The following is a 19,065-nucleotide window of genomic DNA, read 5'->3' on the forward strand; positions in this document are numbered from 1 at the left end:
GAGCAAAAACTTTAGAGATGGTGAGATGATGGGTGGAAGAAGAAAAGAGAAAACAGATGTGCCCGGATACTTTGAAAAGCATAGCTTTATGAAGGTGTCATTAGTGACAGAGATGGGAATATGAGAAAAGGAATGAGGGACACTCATTTCAAGGCTCACTGCATGTAAATGAATAAAATATGGTAATTCTCCCCTGAAATGAGGTATCGCTTGAGGCGGAAAGAGAGGGTATTGACATATAACCTTACTTTGGGGCTTATGAGACTGCAGGACATTTAGTCATACATCTTACAACATCTCTTGTGTACCTAACTGCATAATGAACAGATCTCTACAACATTTTTTCTCACTTCACGTGTCTTTTTTTGGCAAACCAGCAACTGTGTATTACTGTACAGGACTACAGTAATGGGTCCTTCTGATGTTTAGTGGCATCTTGTTGTCTGTTAGCTTCCGATTCTCCTACTGTTCCCTCAGTACTTGGGTGTGGACTGTGCACTCTCAATAGGCTTGGGCATAGGAAATTGACTCATTGTTGACCTGAGTTTAGTTTTAAGCCCCAAAATGATGGTTTAAGTTTTATTACTCTTCATACAGTGATGTAATTTTAGCTCTTTGTCCCATTATATCAAGAAATTATGAATAAATGCAGAACTTTTCACCATGTTGCCAAAAGGAAAAAGAAAAAGGAGAAAGGAAAATTTTAATCTGTATTTTGCTTTCGGAACCTCAAGCTGCACCTGACCTTGAGCTCATCCAGAAATTTTCCCATTTGTTTTCTTTCCAAAGGTGCTAGTTGGCTCTGGTAGTAGTTTCCTCTATAGGAAGCATTTTCTGATCTCATAAAACTGGAATTTTGCTACCCCAGTTTCATCAACAAAATTCCAGAATTTAATGTGCTGTAGGGATTTTACCCATGAACTCTGTGCCTTCTGACCTGCCCTGACAATGTGGCCTTCGTGCTATTACTGACAGAGGTCATTAACCAGTCCCACAACACCTATTAATGTATAATTTAAAAGAAGAGAAAAGATATTAACAGTTCTTTATCACTATTTTTTCTCCCCTATTGCACCCATTTTGCTGTCCCTGATTATTTTGATATAAATGTTCAGGTTAATTTGAATAAATACAATAGAAGAATTATGGGTGGTAGTATGCTCTAGGTACAAATTTTACTGGAGTGTGTTTTTCATTCTTTCATGTAAAACAATACAAATAGTAAAATGCAAAGATACAGCGTGAATTAACCAATTAAATAAATTCTGTATGTGTGCAGACTAAATTCCCTTCAGTGGTCAGCTCTTGTGCTGAAATCAAGAATCAAATATGCACAGATCCTAACAGGACATGGCTGTCGAATTAGTTGCTAATCCTCTACCAGCTGATGGACAAATGCAAGTTTGGAGTCATCTAGAGTCACAACTTTCAACTTCTATGTGAATCTTGATAATTTGCTGAAACAAAAACATGCACACTCTGAAACAGTCAATCCACAGATCACATTAGTCACGCAATCTCTGTGTTGCTGCTTTGGTGCTAATTCAGAGACCACACTGATGATCCAGGAGTGTCAGCTGGGAAGCACTTAAAAGTTCTATGTTACATTAGCCTCTGTCAAATTCCTTTTCACTCAATTGAGACTTAGGCACTTTCCCAAACAATTTTTTTTAAATGCTAAAATTAATAAAAAATACATCAGACTTAAATTCAGACCTCTCCAGTTTTTCTACATTTCTAGGTGCCTGAGGGGGAAAAATGCAAGAAACAGGATACAGAGAAAAATGTTTTCTTTCTTATTCCAAATTTTATTTTTCTTGTGCTGAATTTTCCTCTTCTTTCCAGGTTTGACTAGAACCATTTAATTTTTAATTTTATTGCAAAACCTTCTCAGGCTGCCACCATCCCTCTAATCCTGCCTCCAGGTGTTTTGTTCAGGTGGCTTTCTGCTTCCCCTAATGCTTTCCAGTCCTCCTTTCTGTCAAGACAAAACTGTCGTTCTGGTGTCTGCTTTTTTAGGCAGTTCAAGCAAATACTTATTTCTTTGTGTTCTGTTTGAATTCTCTTTCCTCCAACACAGGAAATTGTTACCTTGTCTTCTGTTTCCCCTTCTTTTTCTATATTTTCCTAGTCCTTCCCATCTTACTGATTGCTCTGAGTGCCATTTTCAGCAGCTCTGCTTCATCTTCCCCTCCTTATCTGTTAATATTGCTAACCTATGTTGTCATCTCCTTCTCTGCCACTAAGCATACTTCTCCATGGTGTCATTCAGCCTGGCATTCTTTGTCTCACCATCCTTCAGGAGAGTCTCAGATCTCCTTTTGTGCTTCCCAATTTGCTGCTCATTTCTGCTGTCTGTCCTGTCTCTTCTACCCCATTTTTTTTCACTTGCAAGGTTTTGCATGGTTTTGAAGAGAAATAGCTCTTGCATACACAAGCTGCCAGCAGCATCCCATGGGCTCCTGTGCCACATGCTACACCCCAAGGCAGGCAACAGGAGATGGAGCTGTGATGCTGCAAAAGCAGCCTTATTGTCAGAATGCTGCTTTTGGTGGGATACAAACCTAGTCTAAATCAAAACCAGTATTGAAGCGTTTTTAGGAAGTTATTAGCACCCAATTAGAGGGTAATTAGTGGACGGTATGTGCAACATCGGTACTGTAACAGTAGGTATGTTACATATATAAACATATGTAAACAGCCATGTACAAAATCGTGCCTAGGTCCTACAAGTTCCTAACACAATTGTAGTCCCACAACAATTACATATGTGCGCACACACATGCACACAGTTGTGTGTGGCCTCCCCTGCTGACCCTGGACCTTCCTGCCCTGATACAGCCAGTGGGGAGGAGACATTCCAGAGAGGTCCCCAGAGTGGGGGAAGGAGTGTGGGGTGGGGGAGGTGTCTCTCTGCTGCTGCCACCACAGCACCAGCCCAGCTGTGCAAGTTGTCCGCTACAACCTACTGTTCTCATTCTTTCATGTGCACAAAGCATAGGGATGTGTTAGGGCTGTCAGGTGTGGAGGGGAAGGGAGCCAGGCACAATCCCTGTGGGCATCAGGGCGCAGGGCTGTACCCTCTGCCACCCCTACAACATGGCAAAGAGACAAAGTTTACTTCCTTCAGAGAGCACTGCTTGTGTCAAGCACAACCTTAAAAAGTACTTGGAGATTTTTTTCTGCATGGATTAGGTGATGGTGACTAGACATTATTGTATATTAAAATATTCCATGAAAGAGCATTAAAGTCACATGAAAAACTCTTTCCTTGCCTTTTTTTCTCCTTGTTCAGCAAAGGTGAGGATTGCTAAAAGGTAATTAGAAGCACAGTGTGTAGCAGCACCTGTAGATAAGATTGCCTGATGGTTTTCCTTAAACCCCAATCTTCAGCTGCTCAAAGTCTGTCTTTATGTTACATTTAAACTATCATTTTCCATGCTGCATATATGCTGCAAACTGTGGTTTTTATTTTTTTTCTTCCTTTTGGAGGAAAGTTTCAAGAAAAAAAACTATGCCACTTTTCCAGAGACACAGCATAGAGAAAAAAAATGCAGCATTTTGTATGTTGAAAAATTCCAACTTTTGTTTTTCGTGTATGTGTGTGTGTCTGTGTGAAAAACTGTAGAACCTCAGTGTTTCTGTGCCATGAACTTCAAGTCCGATTTGGACCCCTGTCCTTTGCTTTCAGAAGATACCTATGAATACTACTAGCAAGCCACGTCCCTCTAGCAGCAGGTTTTGCCAAATATAATGTCCTTAAAAACTGATTTTTGTAGTTCAGAAGAGTTACTCCATTCATTGGAGAGACTTTTAGAAGAGGCTCCTTCCTGATGGTGGTGAATCAAGGACCTGAGCAACACTCATATTTCTGGGGATTTGGGTTCAAAATTATGGATTCTCATTCTTAGAGGTTTTTTAATTTTCAGAAGTCACAAGCACTTGCAAAATCCAGTAGTCAGAACATTATAAATTTAAATTTGCCAGCCAAACTCTGTTTGCTTCCCATGTACATAAACAGCTGTAATGACATGGGCTTGGACTATTTTTATGTTGTATCTGTATATAGACCTGGCAGAAATACACAGGTTGTTTCTTTTTACAGTTTGCGCATGCCATATTGCTCACTGTGGGTATATTAATAAGTAGTAAATGCTGTACCTTTTGCTGCAGATTTTTCTGTGACTTCAAACAGGTACTACCACATGGTTACATTATCCACTGCCCATGTTGTTTTTCTTAAAGTACAGCCTGTTGTTTCTGTCTACTGTAAAGTTTATTCCACAGAAGTAAATGTAATTTGTAGTACAAAGTTAGGAATTAACAGAACTGTTCCAATATGTTTAAGGGTCAGATTATGTGGTCTGTCTGTATAAATTATGCTATGGAAGAGAGTTAATTAAAACCAGCAGTGTTGCCTTTTTTATTTCATGTGAAGTGATTATCCTTTCTGCGTTTTAGTAGATGGTTGTCTTGGATTTGAGCATTGAGGCTGTGTTTCTACTTTAGCTGCAAATTTTTTGGTTGTTATGGAGAAAACTCCTTTGTAGCTGTGTATTCCAGCCTGCCCACCTCCACCCTACTGCCCCCTAGAATGAATCTCTCCCCCACTGTTTTCTTGGTTCAGCTGGAAGAAACATTAGTGGTTCTTGGAAAGGAGAGGCAGGTTGGCAGTGGCTGAGCAGGAAGAGAATTGGACAGAGAAGAGGCTGTGTTCAGGGTGGGGCCTGTGTTCCTGAAGATGGTGCATATATTTAAGAACTCGAGTAAATAGTAATTCTTACCAGAATGGAGAATTAAAATACAGGGTTAAAGATACACTGTGGTATTTGAAACTCTGAAGGAGGTTGATTTAAGACAAAATGAATTAAGTTAACTATGGAGAGTTCCATGAACAGTCTTCTACTTAAATCTCCAGTAAAGTCCTATTTCTGGTGACTTACTAGTGACAAGCTTAGGTTTCTCCTCTATAGAAGCACATGGTCTTTTAAGATTATTCAGCAGTGGATTTAACATCATGCATGTTTTTAACTTAAGAGCAGGTTTGGGGAAGGGAATGAGGTAGATGCATATTCTGACTTTATTTGCCAAGACCAGCATCAGCAGGATGAGGAAATCCATTTTGTTACATCCTGAGTCCGTGCATCTTTTGGAAGGTGTTAATTCCTTGTCTTCCACTCCAAGAATGCTTCTAGTCCTTCAGTGATTTAGTCTCACCAGAGCTGAGCTTTGATCTGGTGCTTGTATCCCAAATTTGGAGCCAGCAGAAACATGTGCCTAAAACTTCTCATTTATTTTATCTCTGTCTTGGGGTTTTATTGTGCCTTGGACCAATGTGCTGGAAACTTCCTGTTGTCTAAAATTTCTCTGGACTGTTGCAGTGTGTAAGTTGCAGTCTGCTACCATTGTGTAGTGGCTTTGCAATATTTTATTAAATGTATTCAGTCCTTGTTTGTTTTCCTATTTACTTTTGGTGATAGAGTAATTGTATACTGGATGCTCAGCAAGATACAAATCTTAGTAGTCCTAGTAGTTTCTTTTTTTGTGTAGATGAGGTCTTGTGGCATTGAAATAGCTTAGAAAGAGAAAAGCCCTTTGTTTAAAAAAAGGTTTTGCATGTTTATGTATACAACCCAATGACAGAGACACTTAAACATGTGCATATATTACATCCATGCAATCACTCTCACCTCTATGTTTCTCTATACAGCTATTCTTCTACAGGTTTATGGCAAATTATTTGACTATTGAAATGATTTTAAGTATTGCCTTTGATTGGATAATAGCAATTAATATTCTGTGGTAAATTAGTTACACTGTGCTTTCAGTGCCAATTCCCGTTCTCTGTGAACCATAGCTATGCTAGGTGCAGTTTACTGCTCTACCCATATAGTCTCATAAAATCTCAATAAAATCTGAAAACTGTGGAGTATGGGTAATCTTGCTATAAATTGTAATAAAAATTACCCCTGTAGACTCTATATTCTGACCATTACCTTCATGGATACTGTTGCTTTGTACATAAAGTTTTATGAAATAAATTGACCAATTCTACTGCCCCTGCTAGGCACCAAGCTGTCTTGATTGAAAATCTGATAGGTGCGCTCAGAGCGTTCTTCCAATGCATAAATCATTTATAATGAACTTTAAATAGGAAGAACAATGCTGTGTATGTGCTTCATATAGTATAGACCAGCTTAGATGGAGGAAATCATGAATACTGTCATTCACATGCATTTGTTAGGTCTGTAAAGACAGGATTCTGTTTCCTAAAACACATTAAATAAACCTGAGGAGTACACTTAATCTCTGAGGTCATAATTTGAAATAGCTGCTGTACATCTGCATCCAGAAGTGTTGCCTCCACCACTAAAAACATGTAGTGGTGTCTATTACATTCTCTTTTGCCGTTCTGCTGGGCAACTCTATGCTGGTCTCCTCTAAAAACATTTCCAAGAAGGGGGATGTTCAGTTGCTTCAAACATCAAGCTGGGCTTGAACAGTTGTAAAACCTATTTTACAAGAACAATGGAGATGAGTTGGTCTCTCTGCTTGGTGTTTGATCCACCCAGGTACGATTTTTTTATCAGAGGCATTTCAGTTTCAGTTTAAGAGCCAAACAAGTTGCTGTTGGCCAGCAGTTTCCTTCTTGCAGTATTTCAGGTACTGAACTATTCAAACTTAGAGTCCAGACTTATGGTTTAGACACAGCAGTGTTCATAATTGTTGGCAGATGATTAGTTTTAATATGATTACTCTGTCCCCTTGTGAATTGCTTCTCCACATTTGCCCCCTGGGGCCAAAGAATGTTTTCTTTAGCATTACTGCTGGGGACTGAGGAGCCATTTGGATATTAAGTTGACAGTGGCAGGTGGGAAGAAAGTGGAAACGATCAAGCCTGCACAGTGCTGTTGTCATTGTCCCATCTTCAGACACTTCCTGAGACCCCCCCCCCCCTAGACACTTTTGCTCCTTTCCCAGGAAACCAAGACATTGCAGAATTGTGTGACAAAGGCTACTGTCCTCCTCTTCCCACCAAGGAGCAGGTCCACAGTGGCTCAAGGGGCCACAGAGCCCCTTTCCTCTGCCAGGGCTGGTGCCCCAGCACCCAGCAAGAGGAGAGAGGGGTACTCACACTGCTGAATTTCCCATGCAGTCCATGGAGGCAAGCATGCTCAGCACCCCCTGAAGGCACCCATCTCACTCTGGTTGGCTGTGTGGGAGGGTTGGGGTGGTTGGTTTTGCAGTGCAGGTACCAGAAGACAGCGGCACTTCCCTCCCCTGCAGTGTCACCTAGCTCCTGAGGTTCAGGGCTCTGAGAGGGGATGAGAGCTGGTGGCAACATACTGTTAGGTATTGTTGGGTCTTGGGGTTGTTGTGAGTGGCCAATTATTGTTATTATTAGGATCAACCCAAGATGTTTTCTTGTTCTTTTTGCAGTGTTTCTGATACTGGCAGATTAATAGTGTATTGTGCTACAACATGAGTGCCATACAGTTTTCTTAGCCATATTTTCCATTACCATCCTTCTAGAAGTTTGGCAGCAAATGTCACTTTGTTTCTTCAATCCTTCAGGCTCTGCAGACACAGGGACACACACATGTGTAAGAGCAGTATGAATGAGATTCTTCTAGATGTTAATTTTGGAGTAGGGTAATATTTGGTTTTCCATTCCTAATGAAAGCAAGTGGAAAGCAGCATTGCTTACAAATAAAGATATTCTTTAACCTATTGTATGGCAGCATGCACTGAAAGCCACTGGAAAAGAGTTTCTAAGAAACAGCAACCATGACTCTTTCTGGCCTATTTGAGGCAACTCTTATTTCTGCTTCGTTAAAATTTGCATCACAATAAAAACCTGTGCATATGTTTCTGAGAGTAAACACATCACCCAGGCATGAATCAGAACTGGCAAGGCCAGAGGGGCCTCCCCACGATCCAGGCTGTCAGCTCACCTAGCACAGGTCTTGGTGTTAGCCTGCCATGTAATCCTGCTTCTGTCTGGCAGGTCTTAGTGGGTGGATGCCAGGACCATCATGAAGAAAAAGAAATCCTGTCATGAAGAATCATTTTGATTAGCAATTTCATAAGGCATCTTTCAGAGAAAGCAGGGTGGGGAGTTTATATGTGAAACAAAAGCAAATGAACTGTGAATTTGAAAATCCTTTCAAAAAGCAGAAATAGATTTTTAATTAAGAGAGCAACTAAGCATTATTCAGTCGTTATTGTGGTGTGGTTTATCAGCAGAACTAGGTGTATGTATGTTTACAAAGTTACTAGCAGAGAATAAAACTGAGGTTTTAAGCTGAAGTGAGCCAAAGGCTTAAGTATTTCAGAATGCTGAAATTTTCTCTTTCTCCTTTCACACCAGCAAGCATCATCTCATAATGAGTCATTTTGACATCAGTTAATTACCACGTGGCATAGCTATAAAGAGAGGCAAAACTCCTGATGGTTATTTAGTTTTCTCCTGCTTTTCAATATTTCATTCATCTTTAGCCCAAGGGGCTTATATTTGCCTTTAAATCAAAGATAGTATGTAGAGATGAAATTGCTTCTAGTGAGTCTTCATAAGCCTACTGAGGGGTTGAGTTTTCATCCCTTTCACTCACAGGAAATTTGACTAAAGTAGTTAACTGAAAACTGCCAGTGGTGACAGCAGTGTGGTGGTGTCTGACCCTTTTCATGACACCTACAGGCATCCAACTGCAGGATTTCTGATAGCACTTGGCTTTGTCTGACCAGATCAGAATAGTTGAGGTGTGTATCCCTAATTAATCCCTGGAAAGAAACAGAGAGGTTAAAGAGGCATCCTCGGGTGAAGCTCAGATATGACAGACAAGGTGACAGCATTTACCTAACAGCTTCATGTCAGCAGAATGTGCGTGAGGAGTGAGAGGTGGTATGCTGGGCTCTTGTCAGCCTGAAGCGATTTAAATCCACAGTCCTCTTCTTCCCAAGAGTTTCCAGAATATGGACAGGAATATTAGTTTAAAGAGTGAAAAAGGAAAAAAATACCATGATGGTGTGGCTGCGTGCTCAGGTTACTCCCCTGGGAAGGTAGAGGCTGCATCCTGTTCCAAGGGGTTCATCTGCCCTTAGCAACCAACAGGCTGGATCCTTCCCAGAGGCTTTGCTACCATAACATGGCTAATCCTGTACCATGTGAAAACCGATAGAGCCATGTGCCAGAAAGCACAAATTCATTCAGTGCTCATTAGAAAGCTGCTGTGCAAGTTTAAATCTTTTCCAGCACTGTAGAACAGGCAATTTTGCCCTCAGAAGCAGAATAAGGTATTGTCTGACCCCTACAGCCAGAATAAATTTTAAAGCCAAGAACTGTTTAGTTCCATAGAAATAGAAACAAGCTTGTATCTGATCCAGATCAGACTTTTTCCTACTGGCAACTGACAGCTGGCAGATACAGTATTAATGATGGTAGACGGTAGACTAAGTTCTGTAGTATTTACAGACTGGTATGTGCCTTACATGAGGCCCATTTGCACCTCTTACCTTAAAACAAGTGCAGAAAGTGAATTCTCTTGTACTGCCCAAAGGGAAACTCCTTTTTGTTACAGTTTGGCAAAGGGAGAATTGAGAAGTGCTTGCATATATGTATGTATATATGTATGTAAGTGCTGTACTTTCTGCAGCAAAAAAGGATCATTGTTTCTTGAGGCTAACAGCAGCGTGGTGGCTTGCAACCTTCAGCACTTGCAGACATTCTTAAATAAGTCCCCTGGCTCACCAGTCTATTCAGCACGGAGAGCTAACAACTTGGTTCTGTAGCTCCTGTGCACTCATTCAATGGCACCTTTGTCCCACGAAAGCAGTCTCTGGCTCGTGTCTTTTTGCTTGCCTTGCCTTAACCTCATTCACCCTTCACAAAACCATCAGATAGCTCTGTGGACAAATCTTGCCTCTCAAGAGGAATAGCAAGGGCAAGAAAACCAGTGCAGGTTTAGGGCTTGGATTTATTAATTAAATGTGCCTGCCTGTGTTATAAGGAGGACTCGAGTCAGTGACCCAGATGAGTCCCTGCTGGACCCATGGCCCTAATATCAAGCAAAGGCTTAGTTGTTAGAGCAAGGTAGAACATGAAGGGAGGTTAAAATGCACTGGCATGTTTTGTGGGCTGCCCTCAACCTTGCTTGCCAGTTGCATTCCATCACTCACTTGTCCTGCATTTTTTTATCTCATTTGCTAAATTATCTCTTGCCTACAACTCTTCTTCTTTCCCGTTTGATGTTCATTAGGCCAGTAATTACTTTTAATTCAGTGTTTATGAGCTGAGGCTAGTATTTATAAACCTTGGTGCCAGCAGTTCCACAGTTGTTCTTAGATGTCCAAGAGAAAGTCAAAGCTGTTGACGTAAGTAGGAGTCATGAACTCTTAATGTATAAAAATCCCGTGCTGCTGTTTGCATGCCGCAGTGAGCGGTGAGGAGGAGATATCTGTTAGGCTTTTGGCCAGTTGATTATTCACATGGCTCATTTCAGGGAGGAGAATAGCTTTAAAGGCTATTTTCCCCCTGGCAGCTGCAGCCATGCTGATGAGAAAACGGGGCCATTTATACTACCTGGCAGCAGCAAAATTCAGCCTCCCAGTTAGTCACCTCAGTTTCCCAGCGCCTCGGCCACCCAATTCTGCAAGCTGAAAAGAAGTGACAAATAGAGAGGGAGACAAAAAGAGTGTCTATGTGGGCTGACATAAAAAAAAGGAATAATCCCTAGATCATTGTCTTATTTCATTACAATCTTTAGTTAGGTTCCCTGCAAAAATATAACAGAAAATGTCCTTGAATTGCTTGCCTTTGAATTTGCCCACTGATGAATTTGCCTTTTGTCCTCACCATGCTTGTGTGTTGCAGCACATCATGGTGTGCTCAAACATTGGTGTTTGATCAGGCAAACTGTGGCCATTGTGCCAAATTATCCCTATGTGCAAAAGTACAAGACCATTGGTAGCCTTGTAGCTGTGTTAGGAGTATGGGCAGTAGAACTTACCGAGCAGAAAGTAAAAGAAGGCATTTGAGAGTTTTCATCCTAGCACCTTTCTCTAGTGATCTAGAACCAACACGAAATGTCATAGGAGTCTCAATACTATTTTAAGAGCCAGTAATCTGCAATAATAATGAAACAATATGTCTTACAAGGAAGAAAAGTATGTAAGATTTTTCATGCATTTATACCGTCTGTTTTTATGTATGTGTATTCATGCTTAAGTGATCAGAATTGGTGTATAACTGTGTCACAGTCTAAATTATGTAACAATTTTCATCATTACAAGTTAGGCTTAGTTTAGCTAGCTACCTAAAACTTCCACTGTAGTGCCAGTCAGATTAAACCACAGTAAACATAGTTTTTTATTAAAATTGTTCATTTTTTTGACTAACAGTTAGCTTTCACAAATGTGTCCACTGTAGTGCATTTAAACATTGGGCAGATACAAGCAACTTTTTGTAATAAGATTTACTTCAAAGAAAAAAAATTTACTTAGAGGGTGGTGAGACATTAGAACAGGTTGTCTAGAGAAGTTATGGATTCCCCATCCCTGGACGTTTTCAAGGCCAGGCTGAGTGGAGCCCTGAGCAACCTGACCTAGTGGAACGTGTCCCTGTGAACAGCAGTGGGCTTGGAACTAGAATATCTGAAGGCCACTTCAAACCCAAGCCTTTCTATGATTCTATGAAAAGAATGAAGTATTAATGAAATATGTAATAATAAGTTCCTGGTTTTAAGAAGGAACATTACAGAACAAGGCAGAAGTAGCACTTCTTTCCAGTTTTCTGGGGCTAAATCAGGTGACTAGGTGGTTCAGTTGCTCTTAAATCAAATAGTAGATTATCCCTACTGCTCAGCTCCTTACTGAATATCATGATGTGTAAGCCATGATTTTAAGAAGCACAGTCAAAATGGTGCTTTTTCTGCCTAAAACAATTAAATGTTTGGAACAATTTCCAAGTTGCTCTGTTTGTCTCATGTAGGGCATTGTTCATTGTCAACAGTCTTTGCTTTGATAAGCAAAAGGTGTTTAATTTACCATACATTAAAAAATAATAAGCAGTCCAAATGTAACCAGCATTACTGAAGCACCTAAACTGTGTTAATAGAAATAGTACTGTGCAACTGCAAATGCACTGTGATTCCAGAACAGGTTGTTCCATCAACTTACTGAATACATTTTAATAGTATTTTCTTTATGAAGTTCTTTAACATAAAAAAAAAATGCAGCTGAAGGGTAGTTTATAGTCACTCACGGGTCTTTTACTCAGAAGTGATTCGAAGCTGAGACATAAATTATATTTAAGACCAACTTTCCCTCAATTCATCCTTCATTTGTGGAGCACTTTCTTTTCAAGAGCCCAGCTATCCATCAGTGCTACTGTTAGGGCTGCACAGCTCCTGAAGTATCTACAGCCCTCCCATTTTTCATTGTAACTCAGTCCCTTTTCCAGAGTCAGTGAACACTAACATAAGAAAGATGGCAAAATGGGAAATGGGCCTGCTTCCTAGCTGTGGGCCCACTGAACTGTTCATGGTCTCCAAAGGGAGCCTGTGTTGCCTGTTGTCCAGGTTCACGGCTAGCCAGAATTCAGTAGGAATGAATACCTTTCTCAAAAATCATGTTGCAAGACCCAGAAAGTGTCCTGTCTCTGACACTGCAGTACAGGAGAGCACAAGCCATCAAACTGCAACAGTTGGGTCTTTAAATAAATACCTGTGAATTCCCCTATTTCACCTGACAAAAAAAAATACATTTTCACACAAATCTCTGCCTGTCTTTCCCCTTCCTGTGCCTCCTTTGCAGGGTCAGGCATCTCTTCAGTTTTGCTCTGTACTCCAGCTGCCTTCAGTTGTCTCTCAGCAGTTACTAATCCTGTGTGGTATTTCATGAATAAGAAGGAATGTGTCTTTTCTACATCACTTCTGAAGTTTGTCTATGTGTCCGTGCCCTGACACAAGCAACCCCCACTTCCTCTGAGCACTATCCCAAGTCACACTTGTGCCTATATTTCCCCCCTATGCCCATTTCTTGGTTTCATCCCTCTCCCCATATGCGAACTGTGCTTTCTTCCCTTTGCAGGGCATCAACCAGCATAAGAGGGAAGGCAGGTCACCTGCCTTTTGCTCTCTTCTCCTTTTCTGTCTTTTTTTGGCACAAAACCTGACTCTGATGGGTTAATTTTGACTGTCTGCCAGACACACCCCCAGCTGCTTCCATACTCCCCCTCATCAACAGAACAGTGGAGAAGATAAAGTACAAGAGCTTGGGGATCAAGATAAAGACAAGGAGATCACTTACCAATTACCATTACAGGCAAAGAGGACTCAGTGTGGGGAAAATTAATTTATTGCTGATAAAAAGTAGGTTAGGTTGGTGAGAACCAACACCGTCAACACCCTTTTCCAGGGCTCAACTGTACTCTGTGATTCCCAGCTCTTCTCCCTCCCCCATCCCAGGGGCACAGGGAATAGGGATTGGGGGCTGTGGTTAGTCAATAGTGGTTCCTCTCTGCTGCTCTTCCTCCTCACAGTGTTCCCTCCCTCCACTGTGGGTTCCCTATAAATAGCAGTTCTCATCAGGACAGCCTGGTCTCCAATGGTCACCTCCAGCGGCTTCAGGGGAACCTCTGCCCCAGTGTGAAGAATGTCCTCCCCTCCATCTCCTCTCACATTGGTGCCTGCAGAGCTGTTTCACAGAATCACAGAATTGTTAGGGTTGAGTCACCTGGAGACTATTACACAGGAGTGTGTTGGGATGAATTTTGAATGTCTCCAGAGAGAGACACTCCATGACCCTGCTGGGCAGCCTGTTCCCATTCCCTGCCACCCTCAACATAAAGCATTTCTCACACATTTTTTTCGTTGCTCCACACTTTGCCAGTTGGTTTTGCCTTTTCTTAAACCTGTTTTCCCTGAGACACCCTCACTGTGGCTGTGGGGCTCAGCCGTGTCCTGCACGGGATTGGGTGGAGCAGGTGGAACCAGCTGTGTCCTGCCCAGGGCAGCCCCAGCCACTCTGCACCGAGGCCACTGCAGCTGCCATTGCCAGCGCCGGGGCACTTACTCGACTGCCATAGAGTGTGCATACTGTGAGCTATGGATGGATAAAACAGTCCTGCATTTTCTGATCTTTAGGTGTTTGTAAGACCTGAGACTACATGACTTTCCAAAAAAAATTTGGCTAGGCCCCCCCAATATCAGTCATCTGAATCTTGGTTGCCAGTGTGAAGTTACACATGTAATGTGGAATGAAGGATCCTTCAGAGGTGTTGGATCCTTCAGAGGTAAAGGATCCTTCACATTGATGTTGAATTGTGTCAGAAATCAGGACAGCTGGGGTTTTAGATTCCTAAATTTTATTTGAATGGAAGGACATGAATTCGATCCTGGTATCCCATGATGAACACTCAAAATTAGAGGTTGCTCCTGAAATTTTGCTGTAGAATGTATTCTTCAGTGTTCTGTGTTGCACAAAGCAGATGCAGCCCTTTTCTTTCACCTTCTGAAGACAGGCAGAGTAACTCACTCGAGAGTAAACTGAGGTTTTGTTGGATGTTGCGTGTGCAGTTTCATTTCAGTACCACCAAGTGTGCTGGCACAGCCTCTGTGAATTCACACACACCTCTATGCGCTGGAAGTGCTTGCACCCAACTGTGGCACCACTGGATGACTTTGCCCTCCTGGCACTTGGTTTGGGAAGCTCAGTGCAAGTGATACTGTCCAGCCAGAGCAGGTGGATGTGTTGTGTGCCCTGATGTTCTGGAGCGAGATTAATTTCAGCATGCTTATATTAATCCATTATATGTCTCTTTCCAGCACAAATGGACCCCCGAGGCCTGTCTCCCAGACAAATTAAAAGTGACAGTGATGATGACGACCTGCCAAATGTGACCTTAGATAGCGTTAATGAAACTGGATCTACAGCGCTCTCCATAGCCAGAGCAGTACAAGAGTAAGTATCATATTCCCAGAGCAAGATGAGTGTTGCTGAGGTGTTCCCAGGCTGACAGAGGCACCGGTGCCACAGGGGTGTCCTCTTGGCTGCAGGCTACATACCTGCCAACATCTCTTCTGGGTAACTTTGTTCCCTTTACGAAGAGATGACTCTCATTCTTTTCCTTTCTTTCTCTTCGCCCTCATTATTAGGTTGAATTTCAAATTGAAATTGTTTCTTCCCTTTTATTTACTTGAAAAGCTTGCAGTGGTTTTATATCCTCTCCAAAAGGAAACCAGGTTAGATTTCCACTCAAAAAACATGAATTTTTTTCTTTATGGAAAGCAACATAAAGAAGTTGATTCTTGTTGCTGTCAGATAGGAACTAGCTGCATTTCTCCTGAAGGATAGTGTCATTGGAAGGAAATTAGTGAGAGGCTTTGAACGGTTATTCCATTGCCATTATTTTTCTGTGTACTTTACTTACTGGACAAACAAGTGAGTTCTTAATTTAGTGCCTGTGTTGCTTGCTTGAAAAAAAAAGGAAGCAGTTTATCATGAACATTAGCAATTCTGTAAATGCATGAGCTTGTTCAGTCACTGTAGCAGCTGGAAGGAAACCAACTGTGAGGTAAATAAGTATTAATATCCCCATTTTATAGGTGAGGAAAATGAGGTTATGCGTAAAGGTCACCCTGTAGGTCTGAAGCAGAGCTGGAAATAGAACTAGAGCCTTCAGGCACTAAAGCCAGTTCTAGGCCCACAAAATACAGTACTTTATCTCAGAAGTTCAAAATATTTGCATTCTGGACATTATTGAATAAAAATGCATATAATAAAGGCCATTAGACATTGTTATTACATTACATGAATTATTATAGATGCATTTTAAATGTCTTCATGTGGTATCTAAAAACAATTTTCTTTGGCTTCCTGGATGTCAATAGCCCAAAGTGCTGATGTTCCTAAGCCATGTTTGAGGAGGGACTGCCTTTTTTTTTTTTTGCATTCTCACCTGACATGTACTGGCTGATCTTCTAGCCAAGCATTGTAACTGTGAGCCTCAAACATTATTCTCCTTAAGCCGAGAGATTTTTTTATGGGCAAGGAAAGGCAAGGTGTGGGCTCTCACTGGGATTAGCAGGCTCCCCTTCTAACCATGCAAAAAGAAGGGAAGGTTTCTTTGCCAGTGACACTATTGCTTGATAGACAGCCTCTGTACATATTTTGAATTCGGTAGTTAGGACATAAGGCCCTGAAGCGCTGAGTAGTTTTTTTCAGATTTTAGCATGCATAACAAGCCAAAAAAATAAAACAATCCATCATGATTTTGCTCTAAATGGTTCTTTCTAATTAATGAAAAAAGAAAGCATGGAACACTAGCAAATAATGCTAATATATGACTGGCAGGCAGATACTGTTCTCTGTGATGGATATTGCTTGAACGCAAAGAGAATTGGTCAAACCGTGAAAAGCTTTTTTAGCTTTTCTACAATGCGTTCCACAGTTTGTGAAGGTAAATGCATTGAATGTTACTTGGCTGGCTCTGGAGCTTAAGAATTAAATTAAGAAACTTAATAATATAACATCAACTCATCCTTGTTACAGGTTTTATTTAAACAGTAATCTGTTAGTTTATTTCAAAAGCCCCATTAGGAAAATCTAATTTGACTCTGATCTGCAATTTGTCATTTTACTTTGTTCTCAGTCACAGACAGCATATGTACAGCTGCTGAGCTGAAAAGGAATGTTGGCACATTATGCCCACTTCACTCAATCCATTTCTTTCTCAGTCTGCAATATTGTGCCTTACAGGCAGCCTCTATTCTGATTTTAGGCATCTAATATGTACCTTAATATTAGATGTTTAGCAAAGGAGTCCACTGAAAAGAAGCCCTCGTTCTGCATACCTTTGTTGCACAGAGGACAGTGCCTTTAAAGCCTTCCAAAGGCAGATCCTGTGTGCTCAGTTTCATCGTCTAAACTTAGCAGACAGGACTTTCTTCTGAGGATGAGGAAAGGCACCTACTGTTCAGCTGAATAACCAGGCAGCAGAGGGATGTGCATAGAAAGACTGCTTCAATAGTCAGTAAAGAGTAGGTCCAAGCTAAGTGCCTAAGTGAGGCAGGCTGGCCGCTGAGTCTAGACGACTGTCCTGCAGAGTGTGTTCTTTTCTAAGTGAGCTTGTAAGCTATTGTGAATAGTTACTAAGTTAACAACAAAAAATAATTTCTTGCATACACTGGCTTTGGAAGTACAGCACAGCACATCCAAAGGGATGGCAGCATCCTTTCCATCAGTACCAGCTGCTGTTGTGCAATCTTGGCTTTGTTAAACACAATACTAGACCTGGTTTGTAGATGCTAGTAGCAAGTGCAAGACAACAGCTGAGCTTTTCGTGGTTGATTTTCAGACATGTTTTAAATTAATCTGTGTAAGAATTAGAAATATGTCTATATATTTGCCTATTGTCACCTGTTCTCCAAGAGGAGTAAAGGATTTCAAACCCTGGGGAGATTTCAGTATCCTGTGGTAGGCATTTGCTTTGCGTCGATGTGAGGGATTGCCTTAGTGCCTTGCCTTTCCTTGCCTCCTGACTTTCCCTGTGTGCTGTCTGTGAGGTCCAGGATTCATCTTCCCTCTGTTGTCTGCATCCAAGCTAGTCATCTCAACTCCCTGTATATGGGCTGGAGAGCAGTTGGCGTGTTCAAATGGTAATTCCTTTGACCTATTCCAGCTGTCTTAATTCAGGGAGAGAGAGGGAGAGAGAGAGACACGCTCCATCCTGTGAGTGCCTGTTCCTCTCCATTGAGTGCAGGCAGAACAGCAGCTGCCCAGGACACACGTCAACACCGCACATTGCTGGTGGGAGGTGAGGGTACCGCAATCCACCGCGACTGGCTGGGGAGTCAGTGTGCCAGAAGCTGGGAGTGACAGAATCATACTGAATGCTCCAGCATTTTCTCTTGGATCCAAGTCTGCCAGGTGGAGTTAGCAATGTCAAGGTAGTAACCACAAACTGAAGGAAATCACCTAGTCAGTTTTGGGGGAGAAACTGTTAGAGTACAGCCATTTTTAAGCTCTTTGTGTCAGAAATTGCGCTTATGTGACTGAGTCACAGGACAGTTTGGAATGCCTATATTAAAGCTTTGCTTTTCATGTCTTCTAAAACTGGAAGGCATCCACCTGCATTGCTGCGTTGTTTCAGGTCCACTGTAGTCTTGCAAGAACAAAATCCTTAGCAGTAAAAATTGGGACAGTGAAACACTAAGAGCCACATGTTTGGCATTAGTTCATATTTACACAAACAGAATGTAATTTGTTTGCACGTTTATAAAATAACCAAGTATTACTATTTTTTCTCGGGGAAATTGCATTCTTGCTAATAGCTTTATATTGGCTGAGCTTCCAGACTTGTCTCAGTAGTTCTTTTGGAATGACTTCATAGTCCTCCTTCAGTTCAACAAACCCAATCAGTAATGTAAAGTTATAGATAAACAAAGTTGTTATTTCAGGCAGGGTACTTTGGTGAAATTTCTTCATCTGACAGTCCTGCTTTATAGCGGTTGCTGTGCCTTATGAAATATGGACTAAGAATAATTTATTAATCTCAGATAATATGCTCTGGCTAATAATAAATATTGCAGCATTATGGAGATTTCAGTGGGCTTTGCATTGTAAACAGCATTTCATCCTTTTTGTAGCGTGATTTACAAACTCAGTTTGACATGTAGGTCTCTAACAAAGAGCAGATTTGCCTCTGTATGCCTGACACCACTGATGCTAAGTACACAGCAAGAATATATTCAGGGTCAAATCTCAGATATGCTCTAGAAATCTTTATGAAGCCAGGGAGGAGAAGGCATTAGTCAATCCCTAGAAGACCAGTAAAACTTCTTAAGGGTCTTTCGCAGAGGCAACATGTTTCCTCAGCCTGGCAGCCCTTTCATCCTTAGGTAGCTCTGATGCAGTGGGGTTCAGGAGTCATCTTCATGGCACATAGTAATGCAAACCCTGAAGAGTTCGTTTCCTTATTTCCCAGCACACTTTTGTGGTAAAATACATTATTTTACAGCATGCAGGTCTCTCTCCCTGAATATGCACATATTAAGGTCTCCTATGTGC

The 19,065-nt window shown here is 41.4% G+C and overlaps 1 protein-coding gene across 13 annotated transcripts in view; it reads left to right on the plus strand.

Annotated features, from left to right (window-relative positions):
- KLF12 (KLF transcription factor 12) overlaps positions 1-19,065 on the plus strand; it is a 253,225-nt gene that overhangs the window by 162,047 nt on the left and 72,113 nt on the right. For all 13 annotated transcript variants that reach the window (XM_071550018.1, XM_071550024.1, XM_071550010.1 and 10 more), the window contains one exon: positions 14,823-14,958. In XM_071550018.1, coding sequence (XP_071406119.1) covers positions 14,823-14,958 — 136 coding nt within the window. The remainder of the gene's footprint in view (positions 1-14,822; positions 14,959-19,065) is intronic.

The sequence above is a fragment of the Pithys albifrons genome, chromosome 1 (assembly GCF_047495875.1).
Source record: "Pithys albifrons albifrons isolate INPA30051 chromosome 1, PitAlb_v1, whole genome shotgun sequence".
Classification (NCBI taxonomy): domain Eukaryota; kingdom Metazoa; phylum Chordata; class Aves; order Passeriformes; family Thamnophilidae; genus Pithys; species Pithys albifrons.